The 18,154-nt window shown below is 43.7% G+C and overlaps 1 protein-coding gene across 2 annotated transcripts in view; it reads right to left on the minus strand.

Moving 5' to 3' along the window:
• The window catches only part of ADAMTS17 (ADAM metallopeptidase with thrombospondin type 1 motif 17), a 343,861-nt gene that overhangs the window by 80,947 nt on the left and 244,760 nt on the right, over positions 1–18,154 (minus strand). For both annotated transcript variants that reach the window (XM_064569986.1, XM_064569985.1), the window contains exon 16: positions 6,963–7,043. In XM_064569986.1, coding sequence (XP_064426056.1) covers positions 6,963–7,043 — 81 coding nt within the window. The remainder of the gene's footprint in view (positions 1–6,962; positions 7,044–18,154) is intronic.

The following is an 18,154-nucleotide window of genomic DNA, read 5'->3' on the forward strand; positions in this document are numbered from 1 at the left end:
GAGTTTCTTTAGAGCTGTATGCTGACCACCACCATGCTTGGCCCACCCCCTAAAACCCACTTCCCACACTCTGGGGTGGCTGCTCTCCTTGTCACTGGTCACCCGCATGCACCAGCTGACTCTCCCACTCAGTGCCCTGGGCTGGGGCCTTGGGTTTAAGAGTTGGGGCCCTGACCTTGTTCTCATGTTATGGCTGTTGTGAATAGTGTGTTGGCTGCCTGGCATCTCTTTCTCTTTCTTCAAGTAACAACAGCCCAGAGTTTCCTTTGGGGGTATGTTCTTCCTCTAACTGACCCCAAATTCATCTCAGTTCCAGGTATGGGCCCATCACCCAACCCTGGACAGTGAGAGTCAGTTCTAAGACTTCCGTTCTCTTTGGGAAGAAGCGGCTTTCTTTCCACAGGATTGCCCAGAGACTCAAAGTAAATCTGGATTACCAGTGCATGGGAAGAGGCCCCTAGATTAAAGTCAACTGAGAGAGGACAGTGGTGCCAGGGTCGAGAGGGACAGTTTCCCATGATATCATTTTAAGCCCCTGGATCCAGCAGTGCCTGAAGCTGATGCTCAGCAACTGAGAACTGCATTTGGCTTTCACATGTGTCTTTTGAAGGTTGGGTTTTTGTTTGTTTGTTTTTGTTTTTTTAAATACTAACCATGATAGGGGCAGGGCAGCTTGGGAAAGAAGATTACTAGTATGGACTCCTAGAAACCACCCTAGGATCCTTAGCAGTGTAAGCTTTGTACCCTGAGATTTAGAAGACCTGGCCTACTCTATCGAGGCCTTAAACTGTCTCCTGAGCCTCTGCTCCCGTCTGGCACTAATGCCCAGGATGAGGTGGCTCTTTCTTACTGAGCCTTGTTTGTGTATTTCCTCGGCCCTTTGTGTAAGGCGCTGTAAAGTGACTTAGTGAATTATACAGGGAAAGCTACTATGCCTCCATGCCAAAAGTCAAACATCTGGGGGGGGGTCAAGACTGGGAAGGACTGGAAAATGTCCAGGAGGGCGCACCTGGAGGCGATTATAAAACCATCTGCAGAAACAGCGCGTAGAGGTGTGGGGGCCAGCCTGGGGAGCCCCGCTTCTGCCGGCAGAGGCACCCGCTGCGGCTGATCTAGGGGCCAGATGGAGAGCCAGCTGGGGCTTGGGGTATGCCAGCCTCCGATCACCAGAGCAGGGTCGTGCCTGTCAGTAGGGGGAAGTGCTGAGAGGGGCAGGTGGAGGAGACAGTGCAGGAGGTGGTCTGCAGGGGGGGGTCTGGGGTGGCTTGGATGAGCGGGTACTGGTCAAAGAAGAGGGGGAGGGGATGTGAGAGTGGCAGGCGGTGGCTGGCCAGTTAGGCCAGAACAAGGTCAGTGGCCAAACGGGGGAAGAACACGTCAGACAACGGAGCACTGGTAACCAGCTTGCTAGCGAGAACCTAGATTTACAGTAGATTTCCCACCATCCGAGTGACCCCAGTGAATGCAGAGCTCCTCCAGGCCATACACCACTGCTGAGGTGCCCCCAGGAGTTCGCAAAGCACCTGGCTTTGCTTTCCAAGGCCTGGCCTGGAGCTGCTGACTCGGGGAAGTCTCACACCATCACAGCTTTGGGGGTGTGGGCGGGGCTCTCATGGCCCTAGAAAGAATAAACTCACCTCCACGGCAGCTGCAAGCTTCCAGTCACTGCAAACGTGGCTTTTAAGTAATCTCTACACCCAACCTGGGGCTTGAGCTCACAACCCTGAGATCCAGAGTTGCATGCTCTACCAACTGAGCCAGCCAGGTGGCGCAAACGTGGCTTTACAACGGCCACTGGGCACCCCATCCTGGGGACAGTTTGATCTTGATGCCAATCCTTGACGAATTTTGCGGCGGGAGGAAAAACACAGAGGGAAACGTAGGGACTCAGCAATTCCACGAAGCACGGCAATCACTTCAAACCTACTGACTTTGGGTGAGGAATCTAGTCAGCAAGAGTCAGAAATCTGCAAGGTGCTGGGGTCCAGTGGTGGCACTGGGACTTCCTGTTAAGATGGGAATTTAGCATCTGAGATTCCTTCAGAAGGGCGGGACAGCCGCCTCAGAGAATCTCTTGGAACATCAAGATCATTATTAGTAGCAAATACATAGGTTCGGTGTAGAGTCCAATGAGAAGCCCATGTTGTGGGCCCAGGTCAGCTCCAGACGGTGAGAACACAGATCACCCCCTGGCTCACCGGCATCATTCTCCCTGCAAGGCTAGCTTCCCTCAGCAGGGTTTGCGAGAGCCGGTGGGGCAGCCCCTTGCCAGAGTCCTTTCCAAGGCCTTGTATGTAATGCTGCATTCTTTTTCTGAAAGAAGGCCCCAGAGTTAAGTAAGTTTCAGGCCCTGCAAGTTCCTGTCCCTCTCAATCCTGTGGCATGGAGGGTCTAGGCAAGCCCCCTGTGTCTGTAAGCAGGTTGAGGTTGGTTTGCATTTGAAATTAGGATTTTTAGGCCCAGAAATTCAACAGGGGCTATTGAAAGGATTACACATGCTTTGATTTGACTGGCAAATAATAAAGTGACCAACAAAGGGAAATCCTGAGTGACTTGATTTGATCTGTGCTGTCTGAAGTTTTGATTTGCTGGGGAGGAAATTTTTGCTTGCTGCTTCTGTCTGGGTCAGAGGCTGGATGTTTTAAGCCACCGTCCAAAATAGAATAGTGCTGGCTTTTGTGTATTTGGCTTAGAAGCCTTTAGGGGCCTCTAGCAGCTAGAGAGACTTCTGCAGGGACGAGGATGGGCACGAGCTCTCTCTTGCTCTTTTGCTCCTGTGGCAGAACAAAACCATTCTATCAAGGAATGACCCAGAACGTGAGGTCACGTGGCCAATGTCCATTTCCCTCCCGGGCCCCTCTTTCTCCCTGTGGACATCTATACATCGTCCCTGGACATCCAGGCACTGTGAGAAAAGATCCTGAGCCATTCTGGGGAGCAGAGGGACCGGGTAGGGGGGGAACATTCCTGCTGGGAGGGCGCAGCTCCTCCCTACAGCCAGCTGGAGGCAGACTGAAGAGGTCCGACCCCATCTGCAGGCTCTCCTCTTGCATGATGCTGTGCAGAAGCTGGGCTTCTTTTTGTCTTTCTCCCTCTTGGATTCCACTGCAAGACTTGACCCACAGTCAACCTACTTCTAATCCTGGCATCCCGTCAGTTCCTTTTATTTCCACTCCGGGTGCTGCCAGCTCTGTTCTGAGCTGCGGATGCAAACTGCAGCGGCGTTCCCTGGGCCAGGTGGTTTGGAGCTGAGAGCCAGGCAGCGTGGGCTGAAGGTAGGTGGGGAGAAATTCTTCGGGAAGGGCTCCCAGCAAATGTGAGGGAGTAATTCAAGGTTACACTGGGTTGACTTCCAAAGCACCCACAGCCCCGAGTGGAAACAAGGCTTGTTTGAACTAACTTTAGAAACATGACGAGTGTGGACCACCTTCGGATTTGCCCTCATTCACACACCAGGTCCTGGGCTCCTGGGACTAAAACGTAGGACTAAGATAAGAAGACCAAAGCTGGCTCCAAGCTCCCTTGGAGGTCCAGCGCTTTGGGGGAAGTTACACCGAACCCATCTCCTTGGGATGGAGATTTGCCTCCTTGAAGTCCACACAAAGAAGTAAAAGCAATGGGCACATGCAACACCTGTTCTCCAGTGAAAAGACATCCCCCTCTGCTGATATCAGGGCAATTCCAGGAGGCTCGTGAATGGCCGCAGACCCCAATGATACAAGGCATCTGGATAAGCTCCTGAATGAACCCCTGGAGCCTCCGTCTCGCCCTCAGTGAAATAGGCAAAGCAATACTTTGCAGTGGTTTTGGGGGTGGTGAGGAGTCAGGTCTGCAAAGCAAGGTAGGGCTCAATGCCTGGGAGCCACAAAGGTTGATGTTCATGCAGACCACAGGAGCCAAAAGGAACCAACGGGAGAGCCAGCCCCCCACGGGCAACACTCACTAGTTACGTGGCCCTAACACGGGTTCCAGGGAGAAGTTCATTTTTACTATAGGAATTAGAAGCTGGGCAATCTAAAGATGTCCATCGACAGATGAATGGATAAAGAAGATGTGGTATATATATACAATGGAATATTATGCAGCCATCAAAAGGAATGAGATCTTGCCACTTGCAATGATGTGGATGGAACTGGAGGGTATCATGTTCAGTGAAATAAGTCAAACAGAGAAAGACATGTATCATATGATCTCACTGATATGAAGAAGTCTTAATCGCAGGAAACAAACTGAGTGTTGTTGGAGTGGGGGTGGGGTGGGAGGGATGGGGTGACTGGGTGATGGACACTGGGGAGGGTGTGTGCTCTGGTAAGCGCTGTGAATTATGCAAGACTGTTGAATCTCAGATCTGTACCTCTGAAACAAATAATGCAATATATGTTAAGAAAAAAAAAGAAGAAGAAGAAGGTAGCGGGAGGGGAAGAATGAAGCGGGGGAAATCGGAGGGGTAGACGAAGCATGAGAGACGATAGACTCTGAAAAACAAACTGAGGGTTCTAGAGGGGAGGGGGGTGGGAGGATGGGTTAGCCTGGTGGTGGGTATTGAGGAGGGCACATTCTGCATGGAGCACTGGGTGTTGTGCACAAACAATGAATCATGGAACACTTCATCTAAAACTAATGATGTAATGTATGGGGATTAACATAAGAATAATAAAAAAAAAAAAGCTGGGCAATCTAAAGGATTCTGATATCCTTCTGTCCTTATCTTGCCACAGGAAAGTACAGATAACGTTCCGAATTTCAAGGGCCACCTGGGGCTGGGTCAGGGGCAGGAATGGTGCTGGGAAGTCTGGGAAGCCCGGACCGGAAGCCAAGGGACTCGCTTGCTGGGGCACCTGCTGGCGCTCTGATGGAAGAACCAAGCAGTTGACCTTGGAACGGTGCCAGCTCCTGGGATAGTGAGATCACGTCAAAGGCAACGTCTGCCACCCACCAAGGCCCGGTGCCCCCCAGGGAGCAGAAATGTCCCTCCCAGGTAGGTGAGGGCTGATGTATCCAGTCGGAAAGGGTAACTTTTGGGGGTGACACTGGGTGACTGGGCTTCCAAAGCAAATGCTGGTGAGGTTGACCCAGTTTCCTCAGTTGGGCAGAGAGGGGGTGGGCTCTTTGGGAATTTAGTAAAAAAGGCCACCTCTCTGCAGAAGCTGCGAAGAGCACCAGTACCACAAGGCTACTTTAGAAAGCATGTATAAGCATCGTTCTATCTGCAATGATAGCTGGGGCAACTGCAGACAAGGGTGCCAGGCTAGACTGGGACAGCGTCCATGCTGGGGGTTGGGTAGCAAAGCCACAGAGGCTGATGAGAGCCATGTGGGTGTCAACCTAAGGGATGGTAAGGTCCTACCCTGGTAGCAGGAGACACAGTGGCCTCAAGGAGGCGGGGTGGACAGCAGGAGAGAAAGCTGCAGAGGAGGGGACAGGGCTGCTTGGGACACAGTAGGGACCCCAGGGGGCTGGTGTGGGCACTCAGGAACAAGAACTCCCGGCCCCACTCCTGCCTCTCCCCAAAGCGCGTGTGTGAGGATTAGCTCGGTGTCTGCAAACGGTTCTTATAGGATGGTGGTCTTCATTGTAAACTTGCCTTCTACAGGTTTGTTTTATGTCTGTCTAATCAGACTTTGAGTTTCTTTCTTTTTTTCAAAGATTTTATTTATTTATTTGGGAGAGAGAGAGAGAACAAGCACGAGCAGGGGGAGAGACTGAGGGAGAGGGAGAAGCAGACCCTCTGGTGAGCAGGGATCCTGACCCGGGGTCTGATCCCAGGACCCAGAGATCATGACCTGAGCTGAAGGCAGATGCTTAACCGACTGAGCCACCCAGGTGCCCTAGACTTTGAGTTTCTCAAGCAGGGACCATTTCAAAGAAAGACTTAGATCCTTCCATATCTATGAAGGCAGGAATGTGGACAAAGATGTAATTTTTTTTAAAAATCAGTGATAAAAGGTGAAATGAAAGCATTTTGTGAATAACTTCATTTCAGCCAAAACTACTTAATTCTTAAGTTTGAAGCCAGAGATTGAGAGAGAGAGAGAGAGAGAGATCATGTCCTATATATTCTTGTCAATCTCAAACAGAACCTTGCCATACAGACTGAGGAGATTATAATAGGAGGAAGCCCAGAAGAAGGGTACCTGGGTAGGAGATCAGCCACCTCCAATTTGAAATCTAACCCAAGATAGAACATAGGAGGAGGGCTGGTGGGAGGACACGGGTCACAGCATGTCCCAACCCAGTGAACTATGAGTAGAGGCAATCGTTAGGCACCCTGCTCGTCCCCATAGCAGCATACAGAACATTTAGGGCTCAACCCACGTACCAGGCAGACCTTTGCAAGGGCCAGTGGAGAGACTGGCCATTATGCTTAGGATACACTCAGAGAGACTTCGGTGGCTAAGAAGGGGTTCAAGTGAATAATTCTTAGGGCTTAAAGTATGGTTCTGTTGAAGGCAATGAAGACCAATCTGGAATGGAACCCCATCCTTCCATAGAAAGACACAGGCATTTGTGCCTGGTCAATAGAGTTGGCCACTAGGAATTTGGGGTACACAGCACTTAGTGAAAACCAGTGTTCTTTTGTGCTCCCATTAGATCTAGGACTATTACTCGTTTTTTCCAGCTAAGAAATCATCCCCAGAGCCATCAACGGCTGGGCAATGTGTCCATGCTGTGCAGGCTAAAGCTGCTCTGGGTTCTCCTGGGGTAACTATGGGGGACTTTCGCTACCCCAATTCCTCGCTTCCTTCCTACTGATCCCCCCCCTTTCCCCATCCACCTTGCGGGGTGGCTACACTTCAGCCAAATCGGACAGGATCATATGGTGCACTGTGATTACTTCTATCGTTATACCTCGGATACAAGTATAAAACCCACGGCCTGGGAGAATGATGCTGGACCACATAATCAGCCTGATCATCCAAATCTCAGAACATAAATCATGAGTCAGATTCTTTTTGTTTTACCTAGAAAACTGTGGGCAGGTTTATCCTCCACCACGCGAATCCTCCGAGCTCCCGCCGGAATGATAGCAGCTTCAATATAACCTGTGGTGTCAGAGAACAGAAAGGTGAAGCATGCCTCCACCCCCAGCAGAGGCCCACACAAAACTCCCTACCAAAATCCCCCCCCCCCACCCCCCAACCCACTCCCATGGTGATTTCAGAGCCTGCTGCTGGCCCGGCTCTAAAAAATCAACTAACAAGGAGCGTTCTTCTATGGCCAGAACCTCCAGGCTGCCCAAATTCCAGGGAGCACCACTCCTGTGTGTCGAGAGTTGAATTGTGTCTCCCCCACCCACCCCCATTCTTAGGTTGAAGTCCTAATTCCCACTACCTCACAATGTGACCTGATTTGGAAATTGGGCCTTTGCAGATGTGATTCGCTACGATGAGATCCCACTGGAGTAGGGTGGGCACTTTATCTTATAAAGGGGGAATTCGGATGCAGACACACACACACACACAACTCCTTGGAAGCAGAAAGCAGAGATCAGGGTGATGCATCTACAAGCGAAGCCACCAGAGGCTAGGGGAGAGGCATGAAGCAGATTCTTCCTTCCAGCATTCTGAAGGAAGCAACCCTGCCCACACCTTGATCTTGGACTTGTAGCTTCCAGAGCCATGGGACACGAATGGTCCATTGTTTATGCCACTCAGGTTGTGGCACTTGGTGACAGAGGCCCTTACAGACTGAGACAGCCTGGAATCCTGTGGGACAGCCCCTCCCTGGAGCACAAGGGCAGCGTGCCCCTGACCACTCCATCTGCGGGAGGTTCCTTTGGGCTTTGCTGTACTCTGAGCCCCAAATCCATGGAATGATGGCAGAAGCTAAGCTCCGTGCCCAGTGGCAAAACCACTTCTTAACACACAGTGCGTCATTGCCTGCTTCCACTGATCTCTGGGCATTTCTGCAACTCTCCCAGTGCATGCTTTGTCTATCTCCTTGAGTATTTCCAACTAATACAGGAGGTCCTCAGAGGCCTTCCTCTGCCCATCCTCTGACCCCACATGTGCCCAGACAGTGGGGGGATAATGAAGATTCAGGGAGGGTATGACCGAGGCTGCCGGACAGGAGGTCAGCCACTGGCTACCGCCTGGTTAACTGGGTCAATAAATGAGCCAAGCACTATGGTGAGATTTTGAAATGCAGGCTGGTAATCATTTTGTTTTGATTTTCATTTGGGTTTTAGACAAGGGTTATATGTGTTTGCTTCAGCAATTTAGATGATGATCCCAAATTAGATTGTGAATCCTTCCCCTGTGGTTCCTAAATGTGATCCTCAGAGTCAGCAGGGGAGCATTAAAAAGGAGAGCTTTCTGAGCCCAGCTATGTAGAGATTATGGAAATACCTATTTGTGTGAGGTTGGTTTATTTCCTCATTTTCTCACGGTAAAACGAGCCTTATTTTTATTATAAAAATAGTACATGATAATTCAAACCACAGAAGGGGGAAAAAAAAGCAAAGCAAGATGAACCCGTACCATGTTGCATTACAGAAATTATCCCTAAAAAGCCAAAATTTTGGAGACTAGCCTTTTCAGCATCTATTAATGCATATAAAAATACATATACCATTTTACATGAATAGGTTATCATATGGAGTTTTAAAAGAGCAGGGACAACTTTAAAATAATTAGAGTTTTGCTAGGCAGTATGTGCCCAAGGTACAAAATTCAAGTTACAAAAGGTTATAGTAGAGGGGCGGAGCAAGATGGCAGAGGAGTAGGAGACCTGGATTTCGTCTCCTCTCAGGAATTCAGCTGGATAGGGATCAAACCATTCTGAACACCTACAAACTCAACAGGAGATCGAAGAAAAGAAGAGCAACAACTCTCTCATCAGAAAAGCGACCACTTTCTGGAAGGTAGGACGTGTGGAGAAGTGAATCCGAGGCGATATTCGGGAGGAGAGACTGTGGGGGAGGGGCCTCCGTCGGCCGCTTCTGGCAAGTGATAGAGCCGCGGAGCACAAAATTGGAACTTTTAGAAGTCTGCTCCGCTCAGGGACGTCACTCCGGTGGCTAAGCGGGGGGTGGAACCCTCCGGGACAGTGTGGTCTCAGGACCCTTGGGGTCACAGAAAGACCGGGGGTGCCTGAGTGTGGCAGAGCTCCCAGGTAACGGATCAGGGAAGCCGGATGCAGAGGCAGAGCCCAGGCGCGGGCTCTTAGCTCAGGGTTGCCATAAACCGTGATCCGCAGCACAGTCGGGCCCCTGTTCCTCCAGCAGGGACCCAACAAGCAGCAGATCCGGGGAGATTCACCTTCCTCCCCCGGGAGGAGCCGCGCGGGAGTGGACCGCAGGGATCTGCTGGGTTTGGAGACTCCACCCGGGGTCGGGTGCCAGAACTCAATCACAAGAGGAAAGTCGGAAAGAACTCAAATACATGGAGGCTAAAGAGCAATCTACTAAAGAATGAATGGGTCAACCAGGAAATTAAAGAAGAATTTAAAAAACTCTTGGAAACCAATGAAAATGAAAACACAACTGTTCAAAATCTTTGGGATGCAGCAAAGGCAGTCCTAAGCGGCAAGTATATAGCAATACAAGCCTTTCTCAAGAAACAAGAAAGGTCTCAAATATACAACCTAACCCTACGCCTAAGTGAGCTGGAGAAAGAACAGCAAATAAAGGCCTAAACCCAGCAGGAGAAGAGAAATCATAAAGATCAGAGCAAAAATCAATGAAATAGAAACCAAAAGAACAGTAGAACAGATCAACAAAACTAGGAGCTGGTTCTTTGAAAGAATTAACAAGATTGATAAACCCCTGGCCAGACTTATAAAAAAGAAAAGAGAAATGACCCAAATCAACAAAATCATGAATGAAAGAGGAGAGATCACAGCCAAAACCAAAGAAATACAAACAATTCTAAGAACATATTATGAGCAACTCTATGCCAGCAAATTAGATAACCTGAAAGAAATGGATGCATTCCTAGAGATGTATCAACTACCAAAACTGAACCAGGAAGAAATAGAAAACCTGAACAGACCTATAACCACTAAGGAAATTGAAGCAGTCATCAAAAATCTCCCAACAAACAAAAGCCCAGGGCCAGGTGGCTTGCCAGATGAATTCTACCAAACATTTCAAGAAGAATTAATACTTATGCTTCTGAAACTGTTCCAAAAAATAGATGGAAGGAAAACTTCCAAACTCATTTTATGAGGCCACCATTACCTTGATCTCCAAACCAAAGACCCCATTAAAAAGGAGAATTACAGACCAATATCCGTGATGAACATGGATGCAAAAATTCTCACCAAAACACTAGCCAATAGGATCCAACAGTACATTAAAAGGATTATTCACCACGACCAAGTGGGATTTATCCTTGGGCTGCAAAGTTGGTTCAACATCCGCAAATCAATCAAGGTGATACAATACATTAACAAAAGAAAGAACAAGAATCATATGATCCTCTCAATAGATGCAGAAAAAGCATTTGACAAAGTACAGCATCCTTTCTTGATCAAAACTCTTCAGAGTACAGGCATAGAGGGTACATACCTCAATATCATAAAAGCCATCTATGAAAAACCTACAGCGAATATCATTCTCAATGGGGAAAAACTGAGAGCTTTCCCCCTAAGGTCGGGAACACGGCAGGGATGTCCACTATCACCACTGCTATTCAACATAGTATTGGAAGTCCTAGCCACAGCAATCAGACAACAAAAAGAAATCAAAGGCATCCAAATCGGCAAGGAAGAAGTCAAACTCACTCTTTGCAGATGATATGATACTTTATGTGGAAAACCCAAAAGACTCCACCCCAAAACTGCTACAACTCATACAGGAATTCAGTAACATGGCAGGATATAAAATCAATGCACAGAAATCAGTGGCATTCCTATACACCAAGAACAAGACAGAAGAAAGAGAAATTAAGGAGTCGATCCCATTTACAATTGCACCCAAAACCATAAGATACCTAGGAATAAATTTAACCAAAGAGGCAAAGGATCTGTACTCAGAAAACTATAAAATACTCATGAAACACATTGAGGAAGACACAAAGAAATGGAAAAACGTTCCATGCTCATGGATTGGAAGAACAAATATTGTGAAGATGTCAATGCTACCTAGAGCAATCTACACATTCAATGCAATCCCCATCAAAGTACCATCCACTTTTTTCAAAGAAATGGAACAAATAATCCTAAAATTTGTATGGAACCAGAAAAGACCCCGAATTGCCAGAGGAATGCTGAAAAAGAAAAGCAAAGCTGGCAGCATCACAATTCCGGACTTCCAGCTCTATTACAAAGCTGTCATCATCAAGACAGTATGGTACTGGCACAAAAACAGACACATAGATCAATGGAACAGAATAGAGAGCCCAGAAATGGACCCTCAATTCTATGGTCAACTAATCTTTGACAAAGCAGGAAAGAATGTCCAATGGAAAAAAAGACAGTCTCTTCAACAAATGGTGTTGGGAAAATTGGACAGCCACATGCAGAAGACTGAAACTGGACCATTTCCTCACACCACACACAAAAATAGACTCCTAATGGTTAAAAGGCCTCAATGTGAGACAGGAGTCCATCAAAATCCTAAAGGAGAACACAGGCAGCAACCTCTTCGACCTCAGCCACAGCAACTTCTTCCTAGAAACATCGCCAAAGGCAAGGGAAGCAAGGGCAAAAATGAACTATTGGGACTTCATCAAGATAAAAAGCTTTTGCACAGCAAAGGAAACAGTCAACAAAACCAAAAGACAACCAACAGAATGGGAGAAGATATTTGCAAATGACATATCAGATAAAGGGCTAATATCCAAAATTTATAAAGAACTTATTAAACTCAACACCCAAAGAACAAAAAATCCAATCAAGAAATGGGCAGAACACATGAACAGACATTTTTCCAAAGAAGACATCCAAATGGCCAACAGACACATGAAAAAGTGCTCAACATCGCTCGGCATCAGGGAAATCCAAATCAAAACCTCAATGAGATATCACCTCACACCAGTCAGAATGGCTAAAATTAACAAGTCAGGAAATGACAGATGTTGGCGGGGATGCGGAGAAAGGGGAACCCTCCTACACTGTTGGTGGGAATGCAAGCTGGTGCAACCACTCTGGAAAACAGTATGGAGGTTCCTCAAAACCTTGAAAATAGAGCTACCATATGATCCAGCAATTGCACTACTGGGTATTTTCACCAAAGATACAAACGTAGGGATCCGAAGGGGTACATGTACATATTAACCCTGATGTTTATAGCAGCCATGTCCACAATAGCCAAACTGTGGAAAGAGCCAAGATGTCCATCGACAGATGAATGGATAAAGAAGACATGGTATATATATACAATGGAATATTATGCAGCCATCAAAAGGAATGAGATCTTGCCATTTGCAACGATGTGGATGGAACTGGAGGGTGTTACGCTGAGCGAAATAAATAAATCAGAGAAAGACATGTATCATATGACCTCACTGATATGAGGAATTTTTAATCTCAGGAAACAAACTGAGGGTTGCTGGAGTCGGGGGTGGGGTGGGAGGGATGGGGTGGCTGTGTGAAAGACATTGGGGAGGGTATGTGCTATGGTGAGTGCTGTGAATTGTGCAAGACTGTTGAATCACAGATCTGTACCTCTGAAACAGATAATGTAATATATGTTAAGAAAAAAAAAGAAGATAGCAGGAGGGGAAGAATGAAGGGGGGGAAATCGGAGGGGGAGACGAACCATGAGGGACGATGGACTCTGAAAAACAAACAGGGTTCTAGAGGGGAGGGGGGTGCGAGGATGGGTTAGCCTGGTGATGGGTATTAAAGAGGGCACGTTCTGCATGGAGCACTGGGTGTTATGCACAAACAATGAATCATGGAACACTACATCAAAAACTAATGATGTATGGTGATTAACATAACAGTAAAAAAAAAAGTTATAGTAGAAAGGATGTGTCTCTAATAAGATATATCCTGTACTTAGATACCTTTCTAACACTCTTTTTATAATAATTTGTATATTTTGGCTGGGTTCCTATAAAGCCTATTGAAACATCTGCTCATATGATGGTTTTGTTTCTTCCTTTCTAATCGTTATGGCTTTGATTTCTTCTCCTTCACCATTCTGGTTGGAACTTACAAAACCTTGTTGTATGCAATGAGAGATTGTGGCATCCTTGCCTTATTCATGATGTTCCCAGGAATGCCTCCAAAGTTTTCCCGCTGAAAATGATGTCTGCTCTTGTAAGGTGATGGATATCAATGATCAGGTTAAGGAAGTTCCCTTTTATCCTAGTTAAGAGCTTTTGTTACAAAGAGATATTGAAGTTAATGAAGTGTTTTGCATCTACTGAGAACATCATATTGTTGTTTTTTTTTTTTATCCCAAACAACCCAAAGACCTCAGGGCATTTGAACTGTAATCCCACTGGTCATGGCTAACGTGGTGGGTGGGTCAGTATCTTAGCTTTGTCTTTCCTTCACCAGTACATTTTAGTTAACTGTTATTTCTGTTTTATTCTGATGCTTTTCTGTAAACCTTTAATTGTATTTGCATTTTTATGATATGGTTTGTCAGCTGGTAAGTGAAATATTTTAATCCCTGGATATTAAAAGATAGGAAATCAGCATAATTACACTGTGCTCTACTTTCTTACATCTTACTTTCAACTTTTATTGTCTGAATCCTACATTGTATTCGTTTATAACATTTATCTTTTGCTAAGATAAGTCCTGCAGTTGTTTTAGTCTTAGTCCTAAAAATTAAAAAATTAATTCATTATGTGTCCCTTTGCCAGTTTCTTCAAGAAATTCTTACTTCAAGTTTGTGCTCTTTGAGATGGGCTTGTGAGAGAGTTATATTTTCTGACATGTAATATAGTAAAAAATTATTGTTTGATGTTCTTATACTTGAATGTCAGTTTGACAGCTATAAAATTCTTAGCTCACACTTTCTTTCTCTGAGCCCGCTGCTATGAGTTGTTCCATTGAATGTTAGTGAGGAGAAGACTGAGGCCAATCTGATGTTTTTATTAGGTTACCTAAAATTTGGATTGAATGCTTACAAGAAAAAATCTGATAACTATTAGGCTAGTCATAGTTTAGTAGAATTTTTTCCTGGGGACATGAGGCTATACTATTATTATATATTTTTCTGATCAAATTTGGTTTTCTTTTTCAGGGACACCAAATTATGCTTGATTTTCTTTTTCTGCCATTGTGTTCATTTGATCTCTTACCCTTTTGATTCTTTGTTCATTTCCATTTTGCTCTGCTCATTTTTCTCAGTCCTGTCCTCCATGCTTCTTCTTGTGTTCTCAGCAATGTTACTTTCCTTTGTTTCCATGTGGACTTGGTTTCTGTGAAGGATTCATGTTCTTCTTTGACATCTTTCCGTAGCTCTGCCAAGTCATGTTTCATCTCCCTCTGTTGCTTCATTGTATCTTCATTGAGGTCTCATAACTTAGCTATGAGTTCTTGTTTTATTGAGGCTATTGTTTAATCAGTTTTTGGAATTTATGGCAGTAACATCTGGTCACAATTTTCATCTTCTCTTTGGCAACATTTTTCTGGTATTTTTTTCATTCACTTGTTCTCTCATCTTTTATCCCTTTCCTATTGCAGTGATGGATCCTGTTCTGATTTTCTTTCTAAATTACTAATTTTTAAGTGACCTGAGTTCTAATTATACCAGCTGCTTGCAGTAGGCTTGCGCAATAGGGAATAATAGGACAGTGTCATAGGCTAGCAGGACTTTTAATTGTTAGGACAGAGGTTTATGTGTATCAGTGAATTTTTATTTTTGTAAAAAATTATGTATTTTAAATTTATACAAATACACATGTATATTTTCTCATAAGAATTTTATAATATAGGTAAATCTCAAATCTTCTTAATCCCACTCCCCTCCCTATGGGAATTGCCACTATCAGTCTGGTGTATTTTCATTCAGATGTTTTACTATTTATACACAAATATCCATGAAAATTGAAGATATTTATATTTATATTTTACATAAGCATTAGGAGTAACATTATGACTGAATGTTGTACTATATTGTACTTTTTTTAACATGATATATCTTTGAGATCTATCCATGTGAGTGTGTGTAGCTCTACTTAATTTTTCATTTAAATTGTAGTTTAAAAAATTACTCCCCTACTGATATACATTTAGGTTGTTTCAAATTTGTTACTGTTAGAAACAATGCCATCTTGCATATGAATATGCACTCAAAACTAACAAAATAGTAGCAACCTAATCCAGCAACATATAAAAAGGATTATATACCATGATCAAATAAAATTTATGCCAGGAATTCAAGGTTAGTTTAACATGTAAAAACAAATCAATGTAATCTACATAAAAAACAAAACCACAAAATCATGAAAGTATCCATAATAGATTCAGAGAAAGTATTCATAATAGTATTTAGTATTTGACAGGATTTAACACCCTTTCATGATAAGAACACTCAACAAACTAAGAATACAAGGGAACTTCCTCAACTTGATAAATAGCACTTATAAGACACCCACAGCTAACATCAGACTTAACAGTGAAATACTTTAATGCCTTCCCCCCAAAATCAGGAAGAAGACAAGGATGTCCACTCTTGATACTTCTATTTAGCATTGTACTGGCAGTTCTCTCCAGTTGATCAGGCAAGAAAGATTTTTAAAAGGCATCCAAATTAGAAAGGAAGAAGTAAAAACATCTCTATTTGCAGATGTCAAGATCTTATATACAGAAAAATCCTAAGGAATACACTAAAATATTAAAATAGGTTCAGCAAGGTTGTAAGACATGAGATCAATATACAAAACTCAACTGCTTTTCTAGGCATTAGGGTTGAATAGTTCAAAATGAAATTAAGAAAACAATTTGAATTCAATAGCATCAAAAAGAATACTTAGGAATAACCTTCACAAAAGATGTGCAAGATTTCTACACCAAAAACTAGAAAATGCTGTTGAAAGATATTAAAGAAGATCTAAATAAATGGAAAGACATTCCATGTTCATGGATGAAAAGATTTAATGTTAAAGTGGGAATACTTCACAAACTGACTTACAGCTTTGACATGGTCTATATTAAAACTCCAGCTTTTCATTTTAATTTTTTGCCAAAAAAAAATGACAAGCTGATCCTGAAATTCATATGGAAATGCAAGGGACCCAGAATAAACAAAACAATATTTAAAAGGAACAAAGTTGGAAAACCGACACTCATTTTAAAGTTTTCTAGCCAGCTATAATAATGAGGACAATGTGGCACTGGCATAAAGACAGACCTCTTTTTAAAGATTTTATTTATGTATTTATTTGAGTGAGAGAGAAAGAGAGGGAGGGCAGGAGCAGAGGGAGAGGGACAAGCAGACTTCACGCTAAGTGTGGAGCCCGAGGCAGGGCTCAATCTCATGACCCTGAGATCACGACCTAAGCTGAAATCAAGAGTTGGATGTTCAACTGACTGAGCCAGCCACCCACCCACCCCAAGACAGACATGTTTATTAATGGAATATAATTGTGAATCTATAAATAAATTCTTTATTGACTTCTTAAAAGCAAAAGCGCCAAGAATATTAAATGGAGAAAGAATAGTCTTTTCAACAGTGTTGGGATAATTGGATATCCACATACAAAGGAATGAAGGTGGACTCCAATCTCAAACCATACAAAAAACCTATCCTAAAATGGATCATAGACCTAAATCTAAGAGCTAAAACTATGAAACTCTTGAAGAAAACATAGGAGTAAAATTTTTATGACCTTAGATTAGGTTTCTTAGATATGACAGCAAAAGCACAAGCAACAAGAGAAAAAAAAGTAGATTACATCAAAATTTAAAACTCTGTGCTTCCAAGGACACCATCAAAAAAGTGAAAAGCATTTTGATAAAGAAACTATCTAGGATATATAAAGAAAGCTTATAATTCAATAATAAAGTGACAAATAATCCAATTTAAAAATAGGCAAAGGATTTTAATAGACATTTCTCCAAAGAAGATATACGAATGGCCAGTAGGCACATGGAAAGATGCTCAAAATCATTAGTCATTAGGGAAATGCAAATCAAAACCACCATCAGATACTACTTCACACCCACTATGATGCCTATAACCAAAACAATAGACAAGAAGAAGTCCTGTAGAGAATGTGGAGCAAATGGAACCCTCATTCATTATTAGCAAGGATGTAAAATGGTACAGGCACTTTGGAGAAGAGTTTGGCAGTTCCCCCCAAAATTAAACAGAATGACCATATGACCGACCAATTCCATTCCTAGGTACATAGCCAAGAAGAATGAAAACACGTGTCCATGCAAAAACTTACATACAATGTTCACATCAGCATTATTCATAATAGCTAAAAAAAACGTGGACACAACTCAAAGACCTGTCAAATGATGAATGTATTTTTTAAAATGTGGTATAAGAACACAATGGAATATTATTCAGCAATAAAAGGAATGAAGCCACTGATACACGCCACAATATGGAGGGACCTTGAAAATATTATGCTAAAGAAGCCAGTCACAAAGGACCACATATTGTACGTGCCATTTATATGAAATGTTCAGAACAGAGAAACAGACCTAGAGAGTGGATGCTGAGGGCCAGGGTAGGTAGGAGGGGGATGGGGAATGACTGCGGATGAGTGCGGGATTTCTTTTTAGGATGATTGTGGTGATGGTTGCACAACTATGTAGATGTACTAAATACCCACTGAATTGCACATTTTAAAGGGGTGAATTTTATGGTATATGGACTTTATTTCAATTAAGATGTTTTTTAAAAAAGAAATAATAACTGCAATGAACAGTTTTGCACATGTCTCATTGTGCATATATACCATGTCCTACCCGATCAGCTGTGAGAATTGCGGGGTCAAATATACATGAGCTGAAATGTTACAAGGATAGCTAAACTGCCCTCCATAACAGCTTGACTAATAGAGAAACCAACCCTATATGAAGTTGTCTGTTCATTCTAAATACTTGAAATTAGCAATCTTCTTAACATTTGCTAACCCAATAGGTGAAAAAATTATTATTTGGGAGATTTAATTTGCATTTCTCTATCAGTGTGGCTTGGCATCTTATTACATACTGATTGGCCATTTGCAGTTCCTTTTCAGTTAACTGCCTTGTTGAGAAGCACTGCCCATTTTTCTACTGGCTTTTTGTT

The sequence above is a fragment of the Mirounga angustirostris genome, unplaced genomic scaffold (assembly GCF_029215605.1).
Source record: "Mirounga angustirostris isolate CCGP_5_RB_7025 unplaced genomic scaffold, mMirAng1.0.hap1 SCAF_9, whole genome shotgun sequence".
NCBI lineage: Eukaryota > Metazoa > Chordata > Mammalia > Carnivora > Phocidae > Mirounga > Mirounga angustirostris.